Here is a 23,654-nt window from a genome sequence, read left to right on the forward strand (position 1 = left end):
CTTCCTGCTCTAGTCTGGTTTGCCTGGTGCCTGGGCCTGTTCAGACTCACTGTCCCTCTGTGCTATGTTGCATCTCCTGTTTCCTGATTCTCATTCCTTCCTCTTTCCTGCTTTCCTTATTTTGCTGGAGCATATCTTGCAGTAGCATTCTGTGAAAAGATACACAGAAGGCAGTTTTTTTGAGGCCTAGTATACCTGAAGATGCCTTTATTCTACCTTCACGCTTCACGGGCATCTTGGAAATAATTTGAGGGAACTGCAACATCACCTTCTAAATTCCAGTGCAGATTTTGAGGGTGTGATGTTATTTTGATTCTTGATCTTTGTACGTGAACTTCTTGTCTTCCCTTTTACAAACGCCTAAAATCTTTTAGAACCACGTAATAGTTATAGAGCATTGGCTCTGAAATTCTTACACGTGCTCTTCCACTTGCCACATGGCCTTGGACATGTTACCTAACTCTGTAAGCTTCAGTTTTTTCTTTTGTAGAACGAGTAATAGTGCTTACCTTTTACATTTTAAATGAAGACTTTTTGAATTACTATTAATTTTATTGGTATTTTATGATTTGCTTCTCACCATTTTTGCTATTCTTTCTAGTGCCTCTATTAGGTAGTGGAGCTCCTAGACCGATCACCTACTTTTCTTCTACTTTCTTTGCTATTTTCCATTTCTTTGTTTCTTCTGCTTTCTAGATGGTCTCAATTGTGTCTTCTAACTGTGCAGTTTGATTTTTTAATTAAGTTGTCATATTTTTAATGTCTAGGAGCTCGGTCTTATAATCTGGATGCTCCTCTTTTTTTTTTTTAATATTTGTTTATTTTTATTTTTGGCTGCGTTGGGTCTTTGTTGCTGCCCGTGGGCTTTCTTTAGTTGTGGCTAGCGGGGCTACTCTTTGTTGCGGTGCGCAGGCTTTTCATTGCAGTGGCTTCTCTTGTTGCGGAGCACGGGCTCTAGGCGCGCAGGCTTCAGTAGTTGTGGCTCGCGGGCTCTAGAGCGCAGGCTCAGTAGTTGTGGCGCATGGGCTTAGTTGCACCGTGGCATGTGGGATCTTCCCGGACTAGGACCAGGGATTGGACCCGTGTTCCCTGCATTGGCAGGCGGATTATTAACCACTGTGCCACTAGGAAAGTGCTTTTATTTTTTCAATCGCATCCTGTTCTTGTTTCATGGATATATTAGTTCTCATCACCTGCAGGATATTAATTATATTTTTTTTCTGGAGTTTTCTTCTCTCAGGCATGGTCTCTGTTCCCCTGGGTCTTTTTTGTTCATTTGTCTTTAACGTTAGAGACTCTGCAGGTGTCTGGTGGCTGGTTCTCTGGTGTCTCTTCATATTTAAGAAAGAGGCGCTAACAAGCTGACAGGACTGGGATCCAAGGGGGGGGCTTGTTGACCATGGTGGAAGTTTCTGACAGTGTCTGTAGGTCTTCCTTTCTGTCTTCCTCAGTCTCCCAGGCTGGAGTCCTGTTACAGCCTCCAGGGAGTTTAAACTTGGCCGCCCCTCTTCCAAGAGCTGAGTGTACCTTTTAAGAATGAGGATTTGTAGTACTCAGATCCCATTTTCACTTTGGTCCCCACACCAGCCCTGAAAATCCAGCCCAAGACCCTCAAGGGTTCCATTCATGCGCAGTAATGTTTCCTTTTAAAACCGTGTTACTGCCATTTTTGTGAGTGTTCTGGCATCTGGGGAAGGATTTTTTTCTTTTCTTTCTTTTTTTGGCATGCGGGATCTTAGTTCCCCAACCAGGGATCGAACCAGTGCCCCCTGCAGAGGATGCGTGGAGTCTAAACCACTGGACCGCCAGGGAAGTCCTCTGGGAAAGGATTTGTCATGCTAGATCTCAGTGCCCTGGGATCCGGCCGCCTCTCCTCCCCTGGCCCGTGTGCCGGAGAGACCTGGTTCCTCTCTGTCTCCGCCTTCCCCACTAGGACGCTGCCCTGTTTTTGGCCGATAGTTCCTAGAAGGCCCTCCCTCCATCCCTACCTCTACTTCCTCTAGGCCAGGACCTCCTTTAGGGGGAAGAGAAATCAATGGGGAAATCCTCTGTAATTGCTTTAGAATTGAGAAAGTCTGGAGCCCTGGGGCGAGGCCGGGGTGGATTCATTTGCATATCATTGGCAAGGCTGAGGCCTTGACCGCTCTGGGCTGCCTTGGGATCCCCTTTATTTAGATTTGAGCACCTACTTTGTGGGCTGGGTGTCTGGTGGGAGCAAGGCAAAGTCCTAGCCTACAGGGGGCCCAGATTCTGGGCTGGGGGAGGGGCTGGAGTTAAACCCAGATTGGCCTTCTCTTGCTGTGACCTCTGCTGGGGAGGAGCTGGGAGGTCTGGGCGGCTAAAAGGTGCCTGCTGGGATCCGACCGTCTTGGGGTGAGGGCTGGCTCCAGCGGGAGGGGAGGGAGGCTGGAGGTAACACTTAGCCTGGATGAGGGAGCTGGAGGAATAAAGCCCCTCGGGCCAGCCCTCGGGCCCAGCTGGACCCCTCCCCTCCTGGGTGGGCGGGGCAGGTCAATCTGTCCTGGTGGCTTCTGAGCCTCTGCTTAGCTCAGGGGAAGAACCTCGGCAGCTCAAGATTCTCAGCCACGTGTACTGCGCGGATGGGAGCTTGGGGATGCTGGCAGTGGCCACAGGTCCTGTGGCCCAGTCACAGCACCAAGAATGTGCAAGGTAAGCCCCCCACCCTCTAGCTCTGTCCCTCAGCCTTGCTGGTCTGTCTTGTGTCACCTTCCTCGGGGAGAGGGGAGTGCCATGAAGCGGAGGACACAGGCACGGCCCCAGTCACAGTTTCTTTCCTTTCTTGCCTGCCCTTCATTTTACTTTATTTTTAAAGGTGAGAGCTTTATTTTATTTTATTTTATTATTATTTTTTTTGTTGGCCACACCGCGCAGCTTGCGGGATCTCAGTTCCCCCACCAGGGACTGAACCTGGGTCATGGCAGTGAAAGCCCGGAATCCTAACCACTAGACCACCAGGGAACTCCCGATTTTACTTTAGAGGAAAGTAAGGCTCAGAGAGGTTGTGTCACCTCCCCAAGGTCACACAGCCAGGAAGTGTGGGATCTAGGGGCCAGACCTGAGCTCTCTGGTGAGAAAGCCAGGGGCTGGGGAGAGATGGGGTATGAATAAGAATTTTTCTTTCTCTTTCCCTTTTCCTTTCTGGGCTCATTTTTATTTATTTACTTGTTTTTGTTTTTGCAAATTTTGTCAGTGTGAGAGTTCCATGAAAATTACTCATGCTTGTGTTCAGATTGGCCTCCCTCTGCACTCAGTTTTTTAAAGGATATTTTTTATTGGGGCTTAAAGGACACACAGAAATAAGCAGAGATCATAAATGTACAGTTTGGTTATTTTTTTCACAAACGGAATCAACCAGGTTAAGAAGGAAACCCAGGTGCCCTGTTCCGTCACCCTGTCCCAAGGTGACCGCTATCCTGGCTTAAACCACCTGCTCCGAATTGTCTGTTGGTGCCCTTCACGTTTGTGGAAGCATATAGTGTGTTCTCTTGGGTGTGAGGTTGTGAGATTTATCCTGCCCTGGTCACTGTAGTGCCTTCTCCTTGCTGAAGGGGTTGCCTCCTGTGAGAATGTCACAATTTGTTTATCCAGCTCTTGTTGGACATTTGGGTTATTTTCCAGTTTTGGCGATTACTGGTGAGAAGATCTTTGAATTCCAATCTGTGATCTTTCTACACAGACCTGCGAGGGCATTCCTGGGTCAGAAAGGTTTCTAGATTCTGCCAAACTCTTTGAGAATGGTTGTACTGATTTATGCTCCCTCTGGCCATGTATTAATATTGTCCATTTTTCCTTTTTGACACATTAACCCTTCTGGTGGGTGTGTAGAAGTTTTCATTCACATTTCCTCCATGGTTTATGAGGCTGAGTACCTTGTCATGGATTTACTGGACACTTGGACGTCCTTATTTGCCACTCTCCTGTCGAATCTTGCCCGTTTTTACATTGTGGTGTCTGCGTTTTGCTTGTTGATTCTCAGGCGTTCTTTATATATTTTGGATACAAGCCCTTCAGTGGGGCACAGATCTTTTTCCATGAGGTGGCTCACATTTTCATTCTCCTAATGGTGTCATGTGATGAATAGACATGACTAATTTTCATGTACTTTAGTATATCAGTCTTATCTTTATGGTCAGTGCTTTTTAATGTGGTCTTTAAGAAAGCTTTGGCTGCCCTTGGGTCGTGAAGGAATTTTCCAGTGTTTTCTTCTAGAAGCTTTTGCCTTTCCAGTGTTTTCTTCTAGAATCTTTTGCCTTTTGCCTTTCTGCAGTGCACCTGGAAGGGATTTTTATGTATGGTGTGAAGTAGGGGGGTCAAGATTCATGGGTTTTCCCATATGGGTGTCCAAGCGGACCAGCAGTGTTTATTGAAAAGACCATCCTTTTTCTACCTTGTGCAATGGTGGGCCTGTTTCTGAACGGTCCTGTTCCCATAGGCCTTTTCATGTACCCATGTGCCGATATCACACCAGCTGCATTATTGGTATTTGATAGCCTAAGTCTTGCCACGTTATTCTTCATCTTGAAGGTTGCCCTGGCTATTCTTTTTTTTTTTTTTTAAATTATTTATTTATTTTATTTTACTTTTGGCTGCGTTGGGTCTTTGCCGCTGCGCATGAGCTTTCTCTAGTTGCTATGAGAGGGGGCTACTCCTCGTTGCAGTGCAAGGGCCTCTCATTGTGGTGGCCTCTCCTGCTGGGGAGCACGGACTCTAGGTGCTCGGGCTTCAGTAGTTGTGGCGTGTGGGCTCAGTAGTTGTGGCGCTTGGGCTCAGTAGTTGTAGCTCACGGGCTTAGTTGCTCTGCGGCATGTGGGATCTTCCCAGACCAGGGCTCGAACCCATGTCTCCTGCATTGGCAGGTGGATTCACAACCACTGCGCCACCAGGGAAGTCCGCCCTGGCTATTCTTGATTTTCTGTGTTTCTATATAACTTTTTCTTTTAACTAGTACAATACATATAAGTTTGCCATTGTAACCATTTTTACATGTACAGTTCAGTGGCATTAAGTACATTCACATTGTCAGTCAAGTCATCACCATTAACGGTAACCACCATCATCTCCAGAACATTTCCATCCTCCGAACTGAAACTCTGTCCCCATTAAGCACTAACCTCCATCCCCCTCCCCCAGCCCCTGGCCCCCACCCTCTACTTCCCGTCTCTATGAATCTGGCTCCTCCAGGGACCTCCTAGAAGTGCCATCGTAACAATATTTGACCTGTGTCTGGCTTATTTTGCTTAGCATCCTGTCTTCAAGGTTCATCCATGTTGGGTCAGGGGTCAGAATGTCCTTTCTTTTTAAGGCTGAATGATATTTCATAGTATAAAGATAGACCACATTTTGTTTATCCAATAGACCCTTGGGTTGCTTCCATCTCTTCGCTGTTGTGAATGGGAATAACGCTGCTATGAACATGGGTGTGCAAAAAATCTCTTCAATTTTTCACCCGACTTTCAATTTCTATGTGACTTTTAGAGACAGTTTTTCAATTTTCACAGCCCCTCCCCCTCCCCCAACCTTTGCCCCTACTGGGGTTTGGATTGGGATTGCATTAAATCTCTAGATCAGTTTGGCTGCAGCGAGCATCCTGATAAGGACCTCTTTACCCACAAAGGTGGTTTCCTTGAGGGGGACCCCCAGAAGTGGGTCTGGGCTTTGCTAGCCTGCTGATTTGCTTCCCAAAAGCTGGGGATGGGTTGGCCCTGTCCTCACCCTCCCTCCGCTGCTCTACACGCCCCCACCCCACCCCCGGCCCACAGTCAAACTAAAAATATGCTGATTTGATAGATGAAAATGATGTCATCCTGTTTCGATACTTGTTTGCGATACTAACTTTTTCCTGAATTCGGCCATTATTTACTGTTCTTCATTTGTGAATTGCTTGAGATTCTTATTGAACGATAAGGCTCTTTCTTTATGAGATGGGGCATTAACCCCTGCTCTGGCTTAGATATTACAGAAATCTTGGGATGAATGGGAGTCTGAAGGTCATTTTATCCAGAGGGTCCTCGGACTATTTTCAGCGGCTGTCATAGAAACGGCTAAGTCACATGCCTGTGCTCTGGGCTAGAATGGGCTTTTTTTTGGGTGATAACCCTGATCTGATCATGCTGATGAGAGGCTCTGATAGCGTTTGGTGACTTCTTAAGGGATGCAGTTCCTTTGCGAGGCCAAAACATTTTAAAATACGAAGGGAAAACACATTTGTTTCTTGTTTGGTTGGGGAGGGGGTCTTTGGGAGTGAAAAGATGAAAACAGGGTCTCGAGTCTGGGTGCTGTGGCTGAGTGGAAAAGTGTAGATTTTGGAGTCAGAGCCTCAGTTTCCTCATCTGTAAAAGGGACAAGAATCTGTCCCTCCCAGAGTTGATGGTGGGGGTGGGTAGTTTGGGGGGAGGGTGGCACGGGGGTGGTTGGATTAGAGACAGAATGAAGTGAAGCCTTGAAACCCTATGCTGGCTGTGAAGCAGGGCCCAGGAAAGGCTCCTCTTTGTCCTTCATCCCGTTCTAACTGATCGTGACCTTGCCCATCCCTCCCACCCGTAACTATTAATCGAGCACCTACTGTGTACAGTGTAGGTACACAGGGGGGCACTGGGGATGGCGTAGACCTACACTGTAATGCAGGGGTCTGCAAACTGCCTCCGAATCTGGCCCATCTCCTGATTTTTGTAAATAAAGTTTCACTGGGACAAAGCCCAGTAGTTTTTTTTTTTTTATTTATTTTTTTGGCTGTGTTGGGTCTTCGTTTCTGTGCGAGGTCTTTATCCAGTTGCGGCGAGCGGGGGCCACTCTTCATCGTGGTGCGCGGGCCTCTCTCTGTCGCAGCCTCTCCCGTTGCGGAGCACAGGCTCCAGACGCGCAGGCTCAGTAATTGTGGCTCATGGGCCCAGTTGCTCCGCGGCATGTGGGATCTTCCCAGACCAGGGCTCGAACCCGTGTCCCCTGCGTTGGCAGGCAGACTCTCAACCACTGCGCCACCAGGGAAGCCCCGCCCAGTAGTTTTTAAGTATTGTCAGGCACGCAGAATAGGCCTGCAACGCCTAAAGTATTTATTATCCGGCCCTTTCAAGAAAAAGCTTGCCTACTCCTGTTCCAGTGGGTGGAGAGGGACAATAAACAAGGAACTACAATAAAGAAGGAGCTAATGTGTATATGGTCTGATAAGTGGTGATAAGCACGGTGGAAAAAATAATTCAGGAAAGGGGGTGGGGGTGGGGCAGGTTGCAGTTTACGGGGGCCCTGGTGATGGCGGGAAGGCCGCATTTGTCCCCTGTCACCTGGGCTGCAAGAGAAGGGAGTGAGGTATATACAGATGGGAGTATACAGATAACTTGCAGTATCTGGAGGGAGGAATGGATTCCAGGCTGAGGTGCAAAGGCCCTGGGGTGCAGCCCGTGGGGCTGTGCTGTCCCATATTCCCGCCCGAGCCTGTGATAAAGTCCTATGAGTCCTTCATTGTTTACCAGACCTTTGTACCCACCATGATCTCATCCAAGTCCCCCACCCCGCTCCCACCAGCGAGGACTTCAGGTACCTATTATATAGTCAGTTTCTAGAAGGAGCCCAGGGACTCCATCCATTACAGAGGCAAGGTTCCACTGACCGGCTAAGGTGGCCTCACCGTTGCCCTCTCTGGGGACCAGCAGCTGAGCGTAGTGCAGCCCCCTGTGGGGTTCATCCGGACGGGCCTCATTCCCAAGCCCCCAGCACCTGGGAGCCCTGCCTGAGCAGTGAGGGGAGGAAGGAAGGAAGCAAACACCTTTTCAGGATTCGAGTTCTGCCTGCTGGTGACCTTGGCCAGCCTTGGAGTCGGCAAAGCCCTGAAGCCCTTCCTGTGTTCTCAGTGTGGATGAAGGAGGTGGCGATGGCTGAGAACAGGCTGGCCTGCACCCCCAAACTCATGGCTCTCTGCTGTGTTCCCGAGATGCAGTGCGTGGGGTGGGAGGGGCTGGGAGGTTGGCGGGTCCCACCTCGGGAGGGCCTGTTAGCTCAGTCCTGGAGGGGGCACAGGCGGGGTGGGGGGGTGCCAAGGCTGGGTGGAGTGGGGGGCCCATGCCCAGCTCCCTGCTGCTTATATTCCCAGAGGGACCTGGACCTCTCCCCCAGGCAGGGGCACGGGCACGTTGCCCCATAGCCAGGCCTCGGGACCTCCTTTCTTGCCCCGGGGGCATCCTTCCTCTCTCACTGGGACCGGAGAAGGGGAAAACCATTTTCCAAGCACCTCCGAGGGCCAGGCCCTGTGTGAGGGGGTTCCCTCACTCAGGGTCCGAGGGACAGTGGCCGGTCTGGAGCCAAGGGCCTGGCGCGGTGGGATTCCTGAGCTGAGGCCTTGGTGTGCAGTGAGTGCTTTTAGCACCAGCTGAGCGACTCGGTTGCCCCGGCCCGGTGATACCAGACAGTCTCTCTAAGCCTCAGTTTCTTAGTCTGTAAAATGGGGGTAACAAGATTCCTTCACTCCCAGGGCTGTGGGAGGGTGAGCCAGGATGGGAAAGTGACAGCCCGGAAACCTCTGGGCCCTGGGGTGCCCTGGGCAGCAAGGTCAGGGAGATGCAGTGTTGGATTCAGAGGCAGAGAGAGGAGCTTACGTGGTTTTTTTTTTTTTAAATCGAGGTGAAATTCACATAATGCGCAATGAATTATTTGAAAGCATGCCTTTCCGTGGTAGGTAGTGCATTCATCATGGGCAACCACCAGCTCTCTCTAGTTTCAGAATTAAAGTTTTATTTTAAGGAAGGACAGATGGAATTTGGGTAGAGGTGATAGTCCCACCTGGACCCTGACCTGGAGCAGTTGCTGGGCTTCTTCAAACCCCAGGTTGTGTAGCTAATAAATAACGAGGCACTTCACGAAAGCATTTTACAAACGTGAGTTCATTGAATCTGTGCGTCCACGTGGAGGGGAGAGATTCCTGTTATCCGGCTCCTCAGCCTGGGGAAGTGAAGTAACTCACTCAGAGTCACAGAGCCGTGGGCGTTGGGGCCAGGGTTTGTTTTCCACTGTCCCCTGGGGGCCCCCCCTCTGTTGCGCCTCTGTCCATGATGGGGGCCTGGCCTGTCAGAGGTCCCGTCCCTGCTCTGCTCCGGTTTCCAGCAGGGAGGAGCCTTCCATCCAGACTGTGGCTAAATTAAGTCTAAATTAATTAAAATTTAATAAAATTGAAGATGCGGTTCCTCAGTCTCACCAGCCACATGTTTCAAGTGCTCAGTAGCCACACGTGGCCAGTGGCTCCTGGAGTGTCCAGCGAATATCTAGAACAGGTGTCATTGATTCACCAGGTTTTGGTCTGTCCAGGATGGCGGGCAGGCCAGTGGGAACGTTCTCCCACGGGGGATCCTGGTGGCCCTCGAGTGGCTACCCTGTAGGAGGGGTGTGGGCTGCACGGCTGGGCTCCGGGTCAGCCCTGGCTCTGCCCCTGGTCCAGGGCTGTGTGGCTTTGGGATTGTCCTCTGTGCCCCATGAAAGGCCTGTGGGAAGATTCCATGAGCGTCTCCATGTGAAGCCCGGTGTCTGTTGAAGTTGGGTTAGGTCCCCCTTTCTAATTACGAGTAATGGTACTTTATTACGGGTTCACTGTGTGTTCTAGGCTTGGACAGTCGTGGAGTGAGATACTCGCGTGGGTGGGCAGGTGGCACGGAGGCCTCTGGTCACCAGGGGGCGGCTTGGGACCAGGGAAGGGGGGCCAGGCCTTGACCTCAGTCTGTGATGAGAGGGATGGAGACCCCTTCCACCCCAGGCTGTGCTGGAGGATTTCCAGCCAAGTCTAGGGAAAGGCGGTGGGCTCTGGCTTGACTGTCACTGCCCCCCACCCCTCCGCCCCGAGCCCGGAGGCCTCCACCCTTCTCTGTGAACCCGGGAGGCCACCGCTGTGTCCCCAGGGGTGGGTGTGCGGAGCGGAGGATGTGTACCTAGACTCTGAGGAGAGCTCCAGGTACTCCGGGGGGAGGGATGCGGGGGCGTGGAGCTCAGAAGGCAGTCCGGAGATGCCGCTGGGCCGGGCTTGGGGGGTCAGCTGCTTCTCCTCCACCCTAGGGGGACCAGGCAGGACAGCCGGAGTGGCACATGCGTCCTCAGGTGTCAGGAGCTGTGTTTGCCTTGTCTCCTAATCCTAACATGTGTCCACCTGCTTTTGCCCTGAGAGGATCAGACACAGTGCAGTCACTTAGGCCAAGCGTTGATACCTGCTGTGTGCCAGGTCCTGGGCACCTTAGGGGAGGCCGACTCCACTCCTGGGGGACACAGGTCTACATTTCCACGTCGTCCTGGGCGGGGGGCTTCTCTGAGGCCCAGGGAAGGCCCCGAGGTGGGAATGAGCGGAGGGGCCAGGTGGAAGGGAGTCCCAGCAACCGGGGGTTTATCTCATGTATCTGAGCCCTGCCCCTCCGCTGCTTCAGGAACATCATCAGGGGAGGGGGTGGGGACAGTGAAGTTGTGCAAATAAACCACTGTCCTAGGCCTGGCGGTGAGGGGCGCTGGCGTGCCCATTTAACGGAGCTGCACGCCGCTGCTCTCAGAGTGCCCAGGCCTGCCCGCCGGGCCCGGGGGAGGGAGTTCGGGCACCGTTGAGCCCCGTGGCAGGCGGGAGCTGTTGGTGGCATCCGGGCCTGGGGTGCCGCTGGGCGGGTTTCACAAGCCCGGGCAGGGGCAGGCCCAGGGCAGGAAGAGCCGGCGGCTGATGTAAGCCCTTGCGCAAACCCCTGGCTGCCAGCTTCCGGAGCCGGCCACCCGCCCGCCCGCAGAGGAGGAAGCCTGGGGCCTGGCGGCCCGGAGGCCCCGCTGCCCGGGCTGGGGCTGCATGGGCGGACTGACCGGCCACCATGGCCCTGGGTCCCGAGGGCTTGGCGCTGGAGTCCGGTGAGGGGGCTGGTGGGGATGGGATGGGGGGCCCGGACGCGGGGTGGTGGTGATGCCACGTGGTGCCAGGTGTGCTCCCATTGCTCCGCCTGACGCCGGCCCAATCTGGGCGACAGGGAGGAGGCCCTGCCCCTTGTGTGCGCCCTGAAGGGCCTGGGGGGACGTTTGGGCCTCCTGTGCCCCCGGGGAGGTGGTGAGGGCGGGTCTGTAGGCCCTGCGTGGAGGCCTGTGGGGACTCAGAGGGTGTGGGTGGGCATCTGCGAGCCCCCTGAGGGCCGGGCTGGGGCCCCCTGGGCACCCGAGTCACACATTGTCTGTGACCCCCTGCAGCCACTTCACTCTGGGCCGCTGCAAACAGTGCCCGCATTGCAGGGGCTTGGAGAGGTTCCCTGAGGGGTACTCGGGGAGCTCTTACCTCGGTGGGCAGAGCTGGTGCTTGGTACCTTTCAGTGAACGGGCGCTGCTGCTGTTTATTATTATTATTATTGTTAAATGCGTGCTTCTTTCTTCACTACAATTCTCAAGGGAGGCGTTATTATCCCCATTTTGCGGACGAGCAAACAGAGGCCAGGGAAGGGAAGCCCCCTGCCCAGGTCTCATAGGCCTCCCCCGGCCTGTGAGCTGGGGGCCTGCCAGCGTCTTGCCCTGAAGGACGGGCACGTGGAGCTTAGGGGCAGCACCCCTGGATGGCAGGAGGGAGGACGCACCCCTGAGGGTGGGGGCCTGGCCAAGTGGGGCGTGGCAGGGGTGGGTGCGGCTTCCACCCAGGCCCCAGCCGGTTGTCCTTCCTGGTATCAGTCGGCCCCCATGCCCCCATTTGAGGGACCCCCAGAAGGAGGAGCTCTGCTCTCTGAAGGGACAGGCCTCCCTTGTCCACTGCTCTCATTCATTCCCTGATTCACTTGCTAATTCCCTGTAGTTCTGGGACAGGCTGCTGGGCTGCATTCAGAGCCCCTGGTCACAGGCTGTGGGATCAGGCACTGCCGATCTCTGAGCCTCAGCTTCCTCATCTGTTAAATGGGCACACGGTTCCTCCCGCACAGGGTTGGCTGAGGGGTTGGTCCGGGCCTGTCCAGGGATGCCTTGGGGTCCTTGGAGGCCATTCTCCAGCTCTCTGGTGTCCTCCGTGGTCCAGAAGCTCAGAACCTGAGCCCCCTTCCACCTCGTCACTCTATGGCCTCCGGAGGTCCCTGCCCCGCACTGAGCCTCAGCTTCCAGGTGCAGATGGGGAGAACCATACCCCCTCTGGCCTGGGGATGGTAACGCCCTTCTGCCAAGAGTGTCGGGTGCCCTGGAGGCACCTGGGGTCTCATTGGGCAGTTTTCTCAAGCCCTGAGTCTGGCTGAGTTGAGCCAGGGTGGTCCTGAGTCCAAGGGGCTGCGGTGGGGCAGGGCGGGAGAGGCGGGGATGTCGAGGCGGTGGGCTGGGCGGCGGTGGCCTGGTGTTTGCCTGACAGCCCCCCTTCTTTCTGCAGGCGAGGCCTTCTTGGGCAGCTTTGTGGCCAGCGGGATGGGGCCCTCGGCCTCATCCCATGGGAGCCCGGTGCCCCTGCCCTCTGACCTCTCCTTCCGCTCCCCCACCCCCAGCAACCTGCCCATGGTGCAGCTGTGGGCCGCCCATGCCCACGAAGGTAAGGAGCGAGCCAGGCGGGCGGGCCGAGGGCGCTGGGCCGCTGTCCCCGGCACTTCTCGAGTCTGCCCCCTCCCCTCTGTCTCCACGGTCACTCCTCCATGCTGTGGCCCGTGGGGCCCAGCCCTGGTCATCCAGCCTCCTTGCTGTTCTTCAGATGCTCAGCGCTCCCTCGTGGCGCTGCCCCAGGGCCTTTACACGTGCTGTTCCCTCCGCTTGCAGCCCCGCACCCCAGCTCACTGGCTATCTCCTGTTCCTCCTCCAGGGCTTGGCTCAGACACACCCCCCACCCCACCCCGGTTCCACCTCCCACTTGTGATGACACATTCATCTGTGTGTTTTTTCGTGAGATACCTGTTTCCCCACCAGAGTGAGCTCTGAGGGCAGGGCCTAGTTTGCTGCTGCCCGCTATCTCCCCAGTGTACAGTCAGCTCGTCCGTCATTGTCATTGTGAGGGCAGTGGGACCAGGTGCCACTGGGCTCTCTTGTTGCTGTTCTGCGGTGACGCCCCTAAATGTGGGGAGGTCTGCCGGCCCAGAGCAAATCCTGGGCCTCCGTGGAGCCTCAGTTTCCCCTCTGTCAGTGAAGGAATGGGCCTGGGGGGCTCTGAGTGCATCCTCCACCTTGGGCTCCGGTGGATTTTAGATGCTGGGTGCTAACTCGCTCCTGCTGCCTCCTGGGTGTCCTGGGGTGCTCCCGGGTCGGGCTCCTGTTGCAGGTTCAGGCTTTCCTGGGCCTTTCGCCGCCCACTGTCTCCCCACTTCCTTCTCTGTGCCAGTTGTCACCAAGTGCTTCCGTCCTTGTCCTGACTTGTGTGTGCCCCGCACGGAGGGGGCGATCCTGCCTCTAGGACTGGGATGGTGGGCAGTCCTTCCGGGCTGGGGTCCCATCTGAGCCTCCCATTTCCACCAGCCCAGAGCGGGGGTGCTCGAGGGGCCTGAAGGGCAGAGGCTGCCTCTGGTGCCTGTGTGCCATCAGCCTGACTCCCTTTTCTCCTTTGCCAGCAAATACCAGTAATAATAGTAATGATAGCAAACAATGCGGTGTTCTTCCTATGCACAAAGAACTGCATACCTGAACTCACTTTATCCTCAGAACAAGCCGTGAGGAGGGACTATTATGCCCACTTTACAGATGAGAAAGCAGCGGGAACCAGTGCCTAGCTAGGAGTGTTGTTTCAGTGATGAAGTGAGATAACGTGTATCACGTGTTCCTTATCGTTTCGTGATTGTTGTTAATGTCATTGTCAGGTGGGGCTGTGGGTGAAGATGTGCGCCCAGTGTGGCCAGGGACGGGTCCTGCATCTCTGGCCTCAGAGGGAGTGACTGGGGGGCATGGGGGACCCAAGTCCCTCAGGGATCACCAGTGGGTCTGAGGTCCTGTAGGACCCACCGCCCAGGCGGAGAGGCAGGATCCTCCTCCATTGCCCCAGCACCTGCTCACCTGTCTGGCCTTCTGGGCCCTGCTGAATGGCTCTTGGGCCTCTATTCCTTGTGTACTCTTTTAGGCCTCTTGTTTCTTTCTCTATGGCCTCCGTTTCCTGTCTTCTGCATCCTGTAAGGCCCTGGTTCTGGGGCATCACTGGTGGGGTGGAGGGGGTTGTGGGAGGTTAGGAGGACCCCTGGCAGGAGGAATTCTTTCCTAGCAGCACCTGCCTGGGAGACCCAGCAGCTGGAGATGCTGGGTAGGCTGAAGTTCAGAGAAGGCAAGCGACCTGCTTGGCGTCACACAGCAGAGAAGTTAAGCCAGTAAACCACTCAACTGGGTCCATGTTGGGCTGAGGTTAAGAGTTCTGGTGACCTCAGTTCAAAGCTAGGCTCCTCTGCTGGGGGACCTCGGGCAAGTGGGCCTCTCTGAGCCTCAGTTTTCTCATCTGTAAAATGGGGATATTAAGAGTATTTGCCTCACAGGTTTTTTTCCTTTGAAATTTAAATGAGAATAACAAAGGCAAAGCAGTTGAAAGGGTTTGGTCTGTGATTAGAACTGCCATCTATCTTCATCATCCTCATTGCCCTGCACTGGGTCCAATTTGATTCTCTTCCTGGGGGATTCGAGAGCCCTAGCCCCTGGGGGCTGCCTGGGACTGGAGTGCCAGGATTGGGAGGGGGCAATCCTTGCTGTGGGAGCTGGTGGTAAACCTCAGGGCTCCCCAGCACCAGGGGGCTGACAGCCAAGACACGATATTTCCAAGAAGCAGAGAGGGTGGAAGGAAGCTCCCGGTGGGAGACATGAGGTGTCCCAGCTGGCTTCTTTTCTCTCTTGCAGGCTTCTCCCACCTGCCCAGCGGGCTGTACCCATCCTACCTCCACCTGAACCACCTGGAGCCCCCCAGCAGCGGGAGCCCCCTCCTCAGCCAGCTGGGCCAGCCCAGCATTTTCGATACCCAGAAAGGTCAGAGGGCAGGAGTGGGGAGACTGGGGGGAGCTGCGGAATGAGGTTGGGAGGGACCACTACCCAGTACTCCAGGCAGCATCCCAGCTGTTTCCCAAGACCCCAGCCCCCAAGGGCCCCCACAGGCTTTCTGGGCCCACTCATAGCCTTCTGGAGCCTTCTAGTTGTCCTGCCCTCATCTAATCCTGTTGGGCCCTCTGGGCAGCTCTTAATTCTGGCCTCTCCCCCTTTCACAGATGAGAAAACTGAGGCTCAGAAAGGTTAGTAGGTGGCCAAGGCGGGGTTTCAGCTTGGTTTTATCCATTTCCAGAGCCTGCCCTCTCCCGGGCTGCGCTGTGCATGGCCCTCCTCCTTGCCCTGGGGTCTAGGGCACCCTTTGGGGCCTCCCTTCCCTCTCCCCCCGGCAGAGGGGGCACTCGCTCACGGCTGCGCTCTTTCTTCCCTGCAGACGGCTTCTACCTGCCCGCCCCTGGAGCTCCGGGCGCCCTGCACTCTCATGCTCCCTCCTCCAGGACGCCAGGCGGCCACTCGTCGGGCGCCTCGACCAAAGGCTCTTCTCGGGAAGGTCCAGCCAAGGACCGGATGGGCCGCGGCGGGGAGCCGCCCCCACTGTTCGGCAAGAAGGACCCGCGGGCCCGCGAAGAGGCAGCCGGGCCCCGCGGCGTGGTGGACCTGACCCAAGAGGCGCGGGCGGAGGGCCGCCAGGACCGCGGGCCCCCGCGCCTCCCAGAGCGCCTGTCGCCCTTCCTGGCCGAGCCCGGGCCCTCGCGGGCATCGGGCACGGCCGCCACCGAGTCCAAGGGCAAGAACCCGCCGCCGCTGCCACCACCGGCGCTGAGCCTCTGCAATGGCGCGGGGGACGCGGGGCTCCCCGCACTGGTGGCCGAGGCGGCCCGCGGCTCCAAGGAGACTGCGCGGCAGGACGAGAGCGCACGGCTGCGGCGCGCAGAGGCCCTGCTGCCGGGGCCTTGCCCCTGCCCCTCGCCGCTCCCGCCGCCGCCCGCGAGCAAGGGCCCGCCTGCGCCCCCCGCCGCCTCCGGGGCCTTCGCCGCGCCGCAGCCCGCCCCCGCCGGCGTCTACACCATCTTCCCAGTGGCGGCCGCGCGCGAGGCGGGCCGCGAGCACCGTGTGGTGGCGCCCACCTTCGTGCCTTCCGTGGAGGCCTTTGACGAGCGCCCGGGGCCCATCCAGATCGCGTCGCAGGCGCGTGACGCCCGGACCCGGGAGCGCGAGGCGGGCAGGCCCGGCGTCCTGCAGGCCCCGCCCGGGTCTCCGCGCCCGCCCCCGGACCGACCCGAGAGCCTCCGCGAGAAGAGCTCCGTGATCCGCTCTCTCAAGCGGCCGCCGCCCGCCGAGGCCCCACCGGCGCGGGCCGCGCGCTCCTCCCCAGACCCCCGGGCCTACCTCCCCGCCAAGGAGCTGCTCAAGCCCGAGGCCGAGCCCCGGCCGTGCGAGCGCGCCCCTCGCGGCCCCGTCGTCACCTCCGCCTCCCAGCAGGCCGCCAAGCTTTTCGGCCTGGAGCCAGGGCGGCCGCCCCCTCCCGCCGGCCCTGAGCACAAATGGAAACCCTTTGAGCTGGGCAACTTCGCCACGACGCAGATGGCCGTGCTGGCCGCGCAGCACCACCACGCCAGCCGTGCCGAGGAGGAGGCCGCCGCTGCCGCCGCCTCCAAGAAGGCCTACCTGGACCCCGGGGGTGCGTTGCCCCGCGCCGGGGCCACCTGCGCCAGGCCGGGCGCCGACCTGCACGCTGCGGCCCACGGGCCGGGAGAGGCCTCGGCCATGCAGAGCCTCATCAAATACAGCGGCAGCTTCGCCCGCGAGGCCGTGGCCGTGCGCCCCGGCGGCTGCGGGAAGAAGAGCCCCTTCGGAGGCCTGGGCACCATGAAGCCCGAGCCCGCTCCCACGGCTGCCCCGCGCGCCCAGGCCCGCCTCCCGCACCCCGCGGGCCCTGCAGCGGCTGGGGGCCGGCAGCTGAAGCGGGACCCGGAGAGGCCCGAGAGCGCCAAGGCCTTCGGACGTGAGGGCTCCGGTGCCCAGGGTGAGGCGGAGGTGCGACACCCACCCGTGGGCATTGCGGTGGCCGTGGCCCGGCAGAAGGACAGTGGCAGTGGCCGGCTGGTGCCTGGGCTGGCGGACCAGGAGCGTTCCCTGTCTCTGAGCAACGTCAAAGGTGGGTCCCGGGTCCCACCCCCACCCCCACCCCCACCCCCACCCCTCACCTTTTCTTCCCCCTTCACCTCCCCACCTTTGCTCTCTGCTTCTACCTGCCTCCTTTTCTTGTGCAGCCCTCTCTCCCACCTTCCTGGTACTGTTTGTCCTTTATCCCACTTGTGGGCTGTGGCTGCTATTTAAAGTTTATTGCTTTTTCTGTTACACACATAGAAAAATGTGTAAAATGCAAGAGAGGAGAAAGAAGAAAAGGGACCATTAGATTTTTTCCACCACCCTGAACACTTTGAGCTCTTTCCCCAGGTTCATTTTCCTGTTTGATCTGCAGAGCCTCCAGTGCACTATGATCTTGGGCCTTGTGTTTTTCCCTTGTGGGTGGGCTCTTGCTTTTGCCAACTCAGTTTTTTTGTTTTTTTTTTTTTAATTTATTTATTTATGGCTGTGTTGGGTCTTCGTTTCTGTGCAAGGGCTTTCTCTAGTTGCGGCAAGTGGGGGCCACTCCTCATCGCGGTGCGCGGGCCTCTCACTATCGCGGCCTCTCTTGTTGCGGAGCACAGGCTCCAGACGCGCAGGCTCAGTAGTTGTGGCTCATGGGCCTAGTCGCTCCGCGGCATGTGGGATCTTCCCAGATCAGGGCTCGAACCCGTGTCTCCTGCACTGGCAGGCAGATTCTCAACCACTGCGCCACCAGGGAAGCCCCACCAACACATTTTGTAAGTATCATTTTTTTTTTTTGTAAGTATCATTTTTAATGGTATTTAGTGTTCTGTCCAGAGCAAGCACCATAGCTCAGTTAGCCGTTCCCTTGTGGCATTTTAGTTTTCCCTTCTCTGATGTTTTTGTGTTTAGGAAGTTACTTTGAATATTTTTGTGCATTGCGCCTCACTGATAACTTTGAGTCATTTTCTAAGAATAGATTCCTACGAATAAATTAGCTTTAAGCTTTCAATTCCAAGTCCTTGAGGGAGGTAACCGTGCCTTACTTAACCTAGTTCAGTGTTCCCAATACCTAGCGTTGGGTCTGGCGCATAGTAGGTGTTTGATAAGTGAGTGAATGAGTGACTGAGTGTGACAGATGGAAAGTAGGGCCCCGGCATTCCTGTGGTCTCGACATTGAATGCCTTTGTGACTTCTTAGGTAGTTAGAGAGTTTATATGCTTGTTTGCAGTCTGTTTTGTTTTAGACTCCTCGGAATTGTGTTTTAGTGTTAACTAAAAACCCCCCAAACAATCGTTGTTAAGTTCAGTAGGGAGGAATGGTGCATTTCTTTTAACTATTAGTAAAGTTGAATATCTTTCCAGAACTCGGTTGATTGGTTACATTTCCATTTGTCCCTTGCATATTTTGCCATTGGACTCCTTCCTGGGATTTTGGAGAGTTGCTATTTGCGGCATTTTGGTTGGAACTCTGGACTTGGGCCGCCCAGAGAGAGCCCAGTATTGAGCCAAGGGCCCCACCTGTGGGTCAGGCACTGAGACTGCCCCGCTGCTCCAGGCCGTGGTCAGTGTGTTGAGGTGTGGGGTGTTGGCAGGCCTGGGGTAAGGGCCCCGGAAGGAAGGCTGTGTCCCGCTGCCCCTAGCTCATGTGACTTTTTAACAGTCAGCCTGGGTTTCCTCACTGAGTCTCTGTCCCAGCCCCCAGTTCCCTCCCAGACTCGCCAGCTGCAAGCTCAGGCTTGGCTCACGTCGCGGCCCCCGCGCGACCCGCTTCCCTGCACCTCCTAGATTTTCCAAGAAACACAGGCATCTTGGGTGCACGTCCCCTGTGTCCCCGTCCCTCCCTGAGCCTGGCCCTCCTGTGCCCGCCCGCACTGACTCCTGCCTGGGCTTCAGCCTCTGTCCACAGTGAGCGGCCAGTGCTGTGTCCTGTCACAGCTGCTTCCTAGACCCGTAGCCCCAGCCCTGCTCTCCCAGAGGAGCCTGGTAAGGCTCAAGGCTGCCCTGGGTCTCGCCCGGTCGCTGCCCATCTGAATGTACCACAGCTGCAGAGGGTCTTTATCCAGACAGAAGGCTCAGAGCAAGTGATGTTATTAGGGAATGTTTGTTGACCTGAGCCCATCGTTCTGTGTGGCGCCCCCCTGGAGCCAGGGAGGCCCGTCCTCTGACCCCAGGGGCTCACAGGAGGCCCTGCCTTAGTCTGGGATTCAAAGTCTGGGCATTGGCCCTTGGCTTGGAGGTGGCTGGCTGGGTGGTGGAGAAGCCCGCTCACTATGTGGGCAAAAGATCTTTTGGGGTCCTTTTTTTAGAAGAATGCTCGTGTGACGTGATATGGCACCCCAGTTAGGACTCATGGTCCCCAGAACTCATCCTGGTGCCCAGAGTACCTGGCTGTGCCCAAGGGACCTGTGTCCTTGGGGTTGTGAGTGTGTGTGGGAGGATGTGTATGAGGGAGTGTGTGTGAGAGAGTGCAGGTGAGAATGTGTGTGTGTGTGTGAGCGTGTATGTGTGTGCAAGTGTCGGGGGCGGGAGGGGAGAGAGAGAGAGGATGGGATAGTTTGGGATGAGACCTTCAGGGATTATTGGGCTGAGACCGTCTTTCTGTTTGCTGGTGACCCCTGGAAAGTGAATGGAGTCTTACTCTCCTTAAAAAAAAATGCCTGTAAGAAGCGGTGATTTTTCCCCAATCTGGACGACCTTGGGGGAGGGGAGGAGTTGGCGTTACCCCAACTGAATGGTGGTTGTCAGCCCGGGGCTCCTGGGTCTTCCCGACCTCCCGGCTCCTACTTTGTGGAGTGAGTCCTCTGCCTGTCAGTGAGTTCACATCCAGGCTCTGCCTTTTGCAGCTGCGTGACCTTGAACCTGAGGCCTAAGTCCTCTGGGCCCTGGTGTCCCCATTTACTACGTGGCGCTAGGGAGGGCCTCCTCGTTCCCTGATGCCAGGTGGGCTGAGGCGCTTGTAGTAGGTGCTTCATAAACAGGCCTGCCTTTTTTCTGTTCACGTTCGGTGCCTTAAGGGCTCAGAGCTTCTGCCGTGAGCTTGAGATCCTTTATGGGAAATGCCCCGAGGGCTCACCCAGGGTCTGGTCTGGCTACAGGGGTCTTGCACCCTGAGATGGATGAAGGACGGGCGTCATGTACACCTGTGAGCCCCAGACAGCAGTGCCCACGCCCGAGAGGCCCGCAGACCAGCACCTTCCCTGCCGTTTAGCAGGTGGCCCCACGTAGTCCTGGCCACCAGCTCCTCCTGGTAGATCTGTTGTTACCCCAGCTTCACAGATGGGAGAGCAGGGCCTGTGGCGGTGAGGTGACTCGCTCTGGGTCACCCGGCTAGAAGAGGCGGGCTGAACTTGAACCCTTAAGCTCAGACCTGTGCCTCCCATCTCTCTGTCTTGCCCGTTATCACCTCTATGGTGGAGTCGAATTGGGGACCAAATCTGGGGGGCTGTGATGGTGCCCCCACCCCGCCCTGCTGCTCATCACACTGGGCAGAGCTGGGGTTGCATCGGGTGTAAGCGGTGGTATTGACCCCAGACTCTGGAAAGCACAGAATTGGCCGGAGTTGATGGTCGCCATATCTGCAGAAATGCTCAGATAGAGTCCAGGAGGGAGTTGCCATGGGAACCGGGCCTTAGCCTGAGCCTCTGCAGTTATGGCCGGATTAGAGCATGTGACCCACGGAGGGGCTGTCAGTGCTGGGGACGGGGGCCCTGGGGCAGGGCTGCAGATAGGTGATGGCAGTAGTGCTGCTGTTTCACCAGTGCCCACCCTGTGCGGGCTCTGTGTGTGGAGGGGTGTGCACCCTGGTGGTCAGGAAGACCCGGTCAGACCGCGATGCTAGCCTGACGCCTCCTTGTCATCAGTGGTGTGACCTGGGTAGGTTACCTTCCTGTGCCTCAGTTTCCTTATCTGGGATGGGATGAGGGCTGGAACCCACCTCCTGGGTTGATGACCACTGAATGAGTGTGTGCATGGAGAGGGCCCAGGGCCCTGCTGGGCACAGAGGCGGCTTTGAAATGTTGGACGTCTCCAGAGCTCATGCCTCGAGGGCTGGGGTGAAGGGGTCCTGGGTGTGTGGGACCTCGGAGCAGCTGACCCTCTGCCCCACACACCTCCCTGCTAGAGGAGCTGGTGCCTTGCCATCCTGGAGCTCAGCACAGAGAGGCGATGGGCCCTCTGGTTTGCTTGTCCACAGGTGGCTGGAGGGAGGTTGGTTTTCAAAGCCTTAGTCAGATCATGTCTCATCCCTGCTCAGAACTTCTTCTGGTTTCTTCTTTTACCTTGAACAGAATCTCAACCACATTCCCTTCCATGGCCTGTACCCGACTCTTCACCTGCACCCTCTCTTATTATTACTCTCTTCAGCCACTGTGGCCCCCTTGATGTTCTTTGGCACGCTCCTGCCTCAGGGCCTTGGTACCTGCCGTTCTCTCTGCATAGCTCACTGTTTCTCTAGCTATCCTCATGAATTCATTCATTCACTGCCCACGTATCTGCTGAGCAGCTTCCTCTGTCAGGCATTGTGCAGGAGAGAGGTAGACAGCCAGGAGTGTGACTGCTCAAACCAGAGCAATGCACAGTCTGAGGAGGAGACAGACGGTGAACAACCAACAAGCAAAACGTCTGTGTGTTGTGCTCAGTGCTGTGAGGGAGAGAAATAAGGGAGCATGATAGAGGAGAGGTGGTCTGGGAGGGCTTCCTGGAGGAGGTAGCTTATGAGCTGAGCTCTTACTGGGGAGGCTGAGTAGTACAGAGGGAAGGGTACTCTGGGTGGAGGGAACAGCGTGTGTGGCCCTGAGTGTGACTGGAGGGCAGAGAGGCTGGGGGTACACTGGAGGGGACAGCTGGGCAGCATGAGTCAGGCCCAGGGGCTTGGTTCCATGGGGCTGGCCCTCCATAGGAGGGACAGGTATGAGCAGGAATTAGAGGGAGCAGGTTGGCACAGGAGGACGAGGGTGGTGCCCCGGGGCGAGGCGGTGGAGGGCATGTCACATTTCTTTGGAGATCAACTGAATTTGGAGGGAGCGGTCTGGGGCTCTGGCCTGAGTGACCCTGGGGGTGGTGGGTGCTCCCAGGTGGGCAGGCCTGCATACAGGTTTCTGGTGCAGGTGGCACTTAGGGTGGGAAGCCCTTGAGGGCCTGCGTGGTGACAGCCAGGGCAGTGGAGAGGCATCAGGCCTGAGGACAGAGGTCTTGGGGGCAGGCCACACTGCAGGCGCCTGTCCCTTCTGGGGACACCAGGAGCTCTGTGCCAAAGCCTGTCCGCCACCCCAGTGTGGCCAGTGGGCGGGAGGGTCTTTGGGGTTTCTGTGGGCCTGGGAGGCCATCCCCGCGGGAGAAGGAAGCTCGGACACATGCTCTGGTTTCCCAGTCCAGCTGAAGGACTCCGGATGGCCCTGCCTGAAAGCCCGGGGTGGGAGTGGGGCCCACAAGCAGGGCCCCTTCCAGTCCTTCATGAAGGGGGCGGGCGGGCTCAGGGTCCCCTTGGATTTGGGAACCACGTTGACACTGGAGGCCGGGACACCCTCACTGGGTCTCACCCCGAGTTGGCGCGGGCTTGTTCTCCCACTGCCCGCCTTTCCCCTCTGCTTCCTGCACCTCCTGCCACGCGCTGGGAACAGTCGTGGGGACCCGGCGTTGGCACAAGAAGAGTCAGCTCAGGGCCTGCATGGGGTGACTTAGCGGGTGGCCTGGGACGCACCTGTGTGACCCATGGGGGCCAGGTCGGTAAGAAGACTCCTTCTCCCACCCTCACTCCTGCCCCGCTGGTGCCCCAACTCGCTGGCTTTTCTCTGCTTAACTTCACACGCTGCTTCCTTGTTGCTCCAGTGGCTTCTGGAACTTGCAGACCCGCCCCCGGTGGCCCCTGGCCCATCTCCAGCTGCCTCCCGGGATGCGGCCCCTCCCTGATTCTAGGCTGCCTGCCCCCCACCCCGTGTGCGTGGTCCATCGGGCACGTGGGCTTGTTTGGCTGCCCCTCCCCGTGGGCTCCTCTTCTTTGTTCCGGGGCGGCGGGTTTCCACCTTCCTGAAGGGGAAGGAGAAGCCCCTGCATCCCTGAGCCTCTCCCGGGGGCTCTGTTCTTCGGGAGCTCCTGGTGTTGGGGGTGCAGGAGGGGAGAAACGATGGGGAGATGCCTGACGGCCTCATTCCAAGTTGGGTCCCCGCCCACGAGGACCATGAGTGTGGGGAGTGCCGGGGGGGCCCCGGCGAGGTGGCCCCGGACACTTGTCTCCAGCAGAGTAATAACCGATAAGGTCCGGGGCCCTGGGGGTGGCTTCCTCCCTGGGTGTACCTCCCGAGACCTGGGTGGGAGGACACCAGTCCAGCATGACTGACCCTAGAGAAGGAGTTAGTCCAGCCTCGGGGGTTTCTCTTTCGAGAAAAGTCTCAGCTGCCAGCTGAGTGGCTTCTGCTGCTGGTGATAGCGCCCGCCTCCTGGGCCCTAGCCGGCCCGGGGCGGCCACACGCGCACTGACTTTTGTCGTGTGGTGTAGAAAACGTCCAGGAAGAGTGTCTGGGGCAGGTGGGGCGAGGAGGGCTGGACGCTGGGTGCCCTCCACGAGCTCCTGCCCCTGCAGAACTGGCCGGGACTTGAGGACCTGCCTTCTCTGCTCTGGGGAAGGCGGGGAGCTCATGGAAGGTGCAGCTGGAC

General features: G+C 57.0%; 1 protein-coding gene across 8 annotated transcripts in view; it reads left to right on the forward strand.

Moving 5' to 3' along the window:
• Positions 1–23,654, forward strand: part of TNRC18 (trinucleotide repeat containing 18) — an 85,145-nt gene that overhangs the window by 9,989 nt on the left and 51,502 nt on the right. For 4 of the 8 annotated variants that reach the window (XM_036826026.1, XM_036826019.1, XM_036826022.1 and 1 more), the window contains exons 3-6: positions 12,347–12,502; positions 14,767–14,892; positions 15,129–15,152; positions 15,341–17,065. In XM_036826026.1, the coding sequence (XP_036681921.1) occupies positions 12,347–12,502; positions 14,767–14,892; positions 15,129–15,152; positions 15,341–17,065 (2,031 nt within the window). Of the gene's footprint in view, positions 1–10,748; positions 10,873–12,346; positions 12,503–14,766; positions 14,893–15,128; positions 15,153–15,340; positions 17,066–23,654 lie in introns of those variants that run through there. The other 4 variants (XM_036826024.1, XM_036826021.1, XM_036826023.1 and 1 more) reach the window with 4 other exon arrangements.

Source organism: Balaenoptera musculus, chromosome 15, assembly GCF_009873245.2.
Source record: "Balaenoptera musculus isolate JJ_BM4_2016_0621 chromosome 15, mBalMus1.pri.v3, whole genome shotgun sequence".
Taxonomy (NCBI): Eukaryota; Metazoa; Chordata; class Mammalia; order Artiodactyla; family Balaenopteridae; genus Balaenoptera; species Balaenoptera musculus.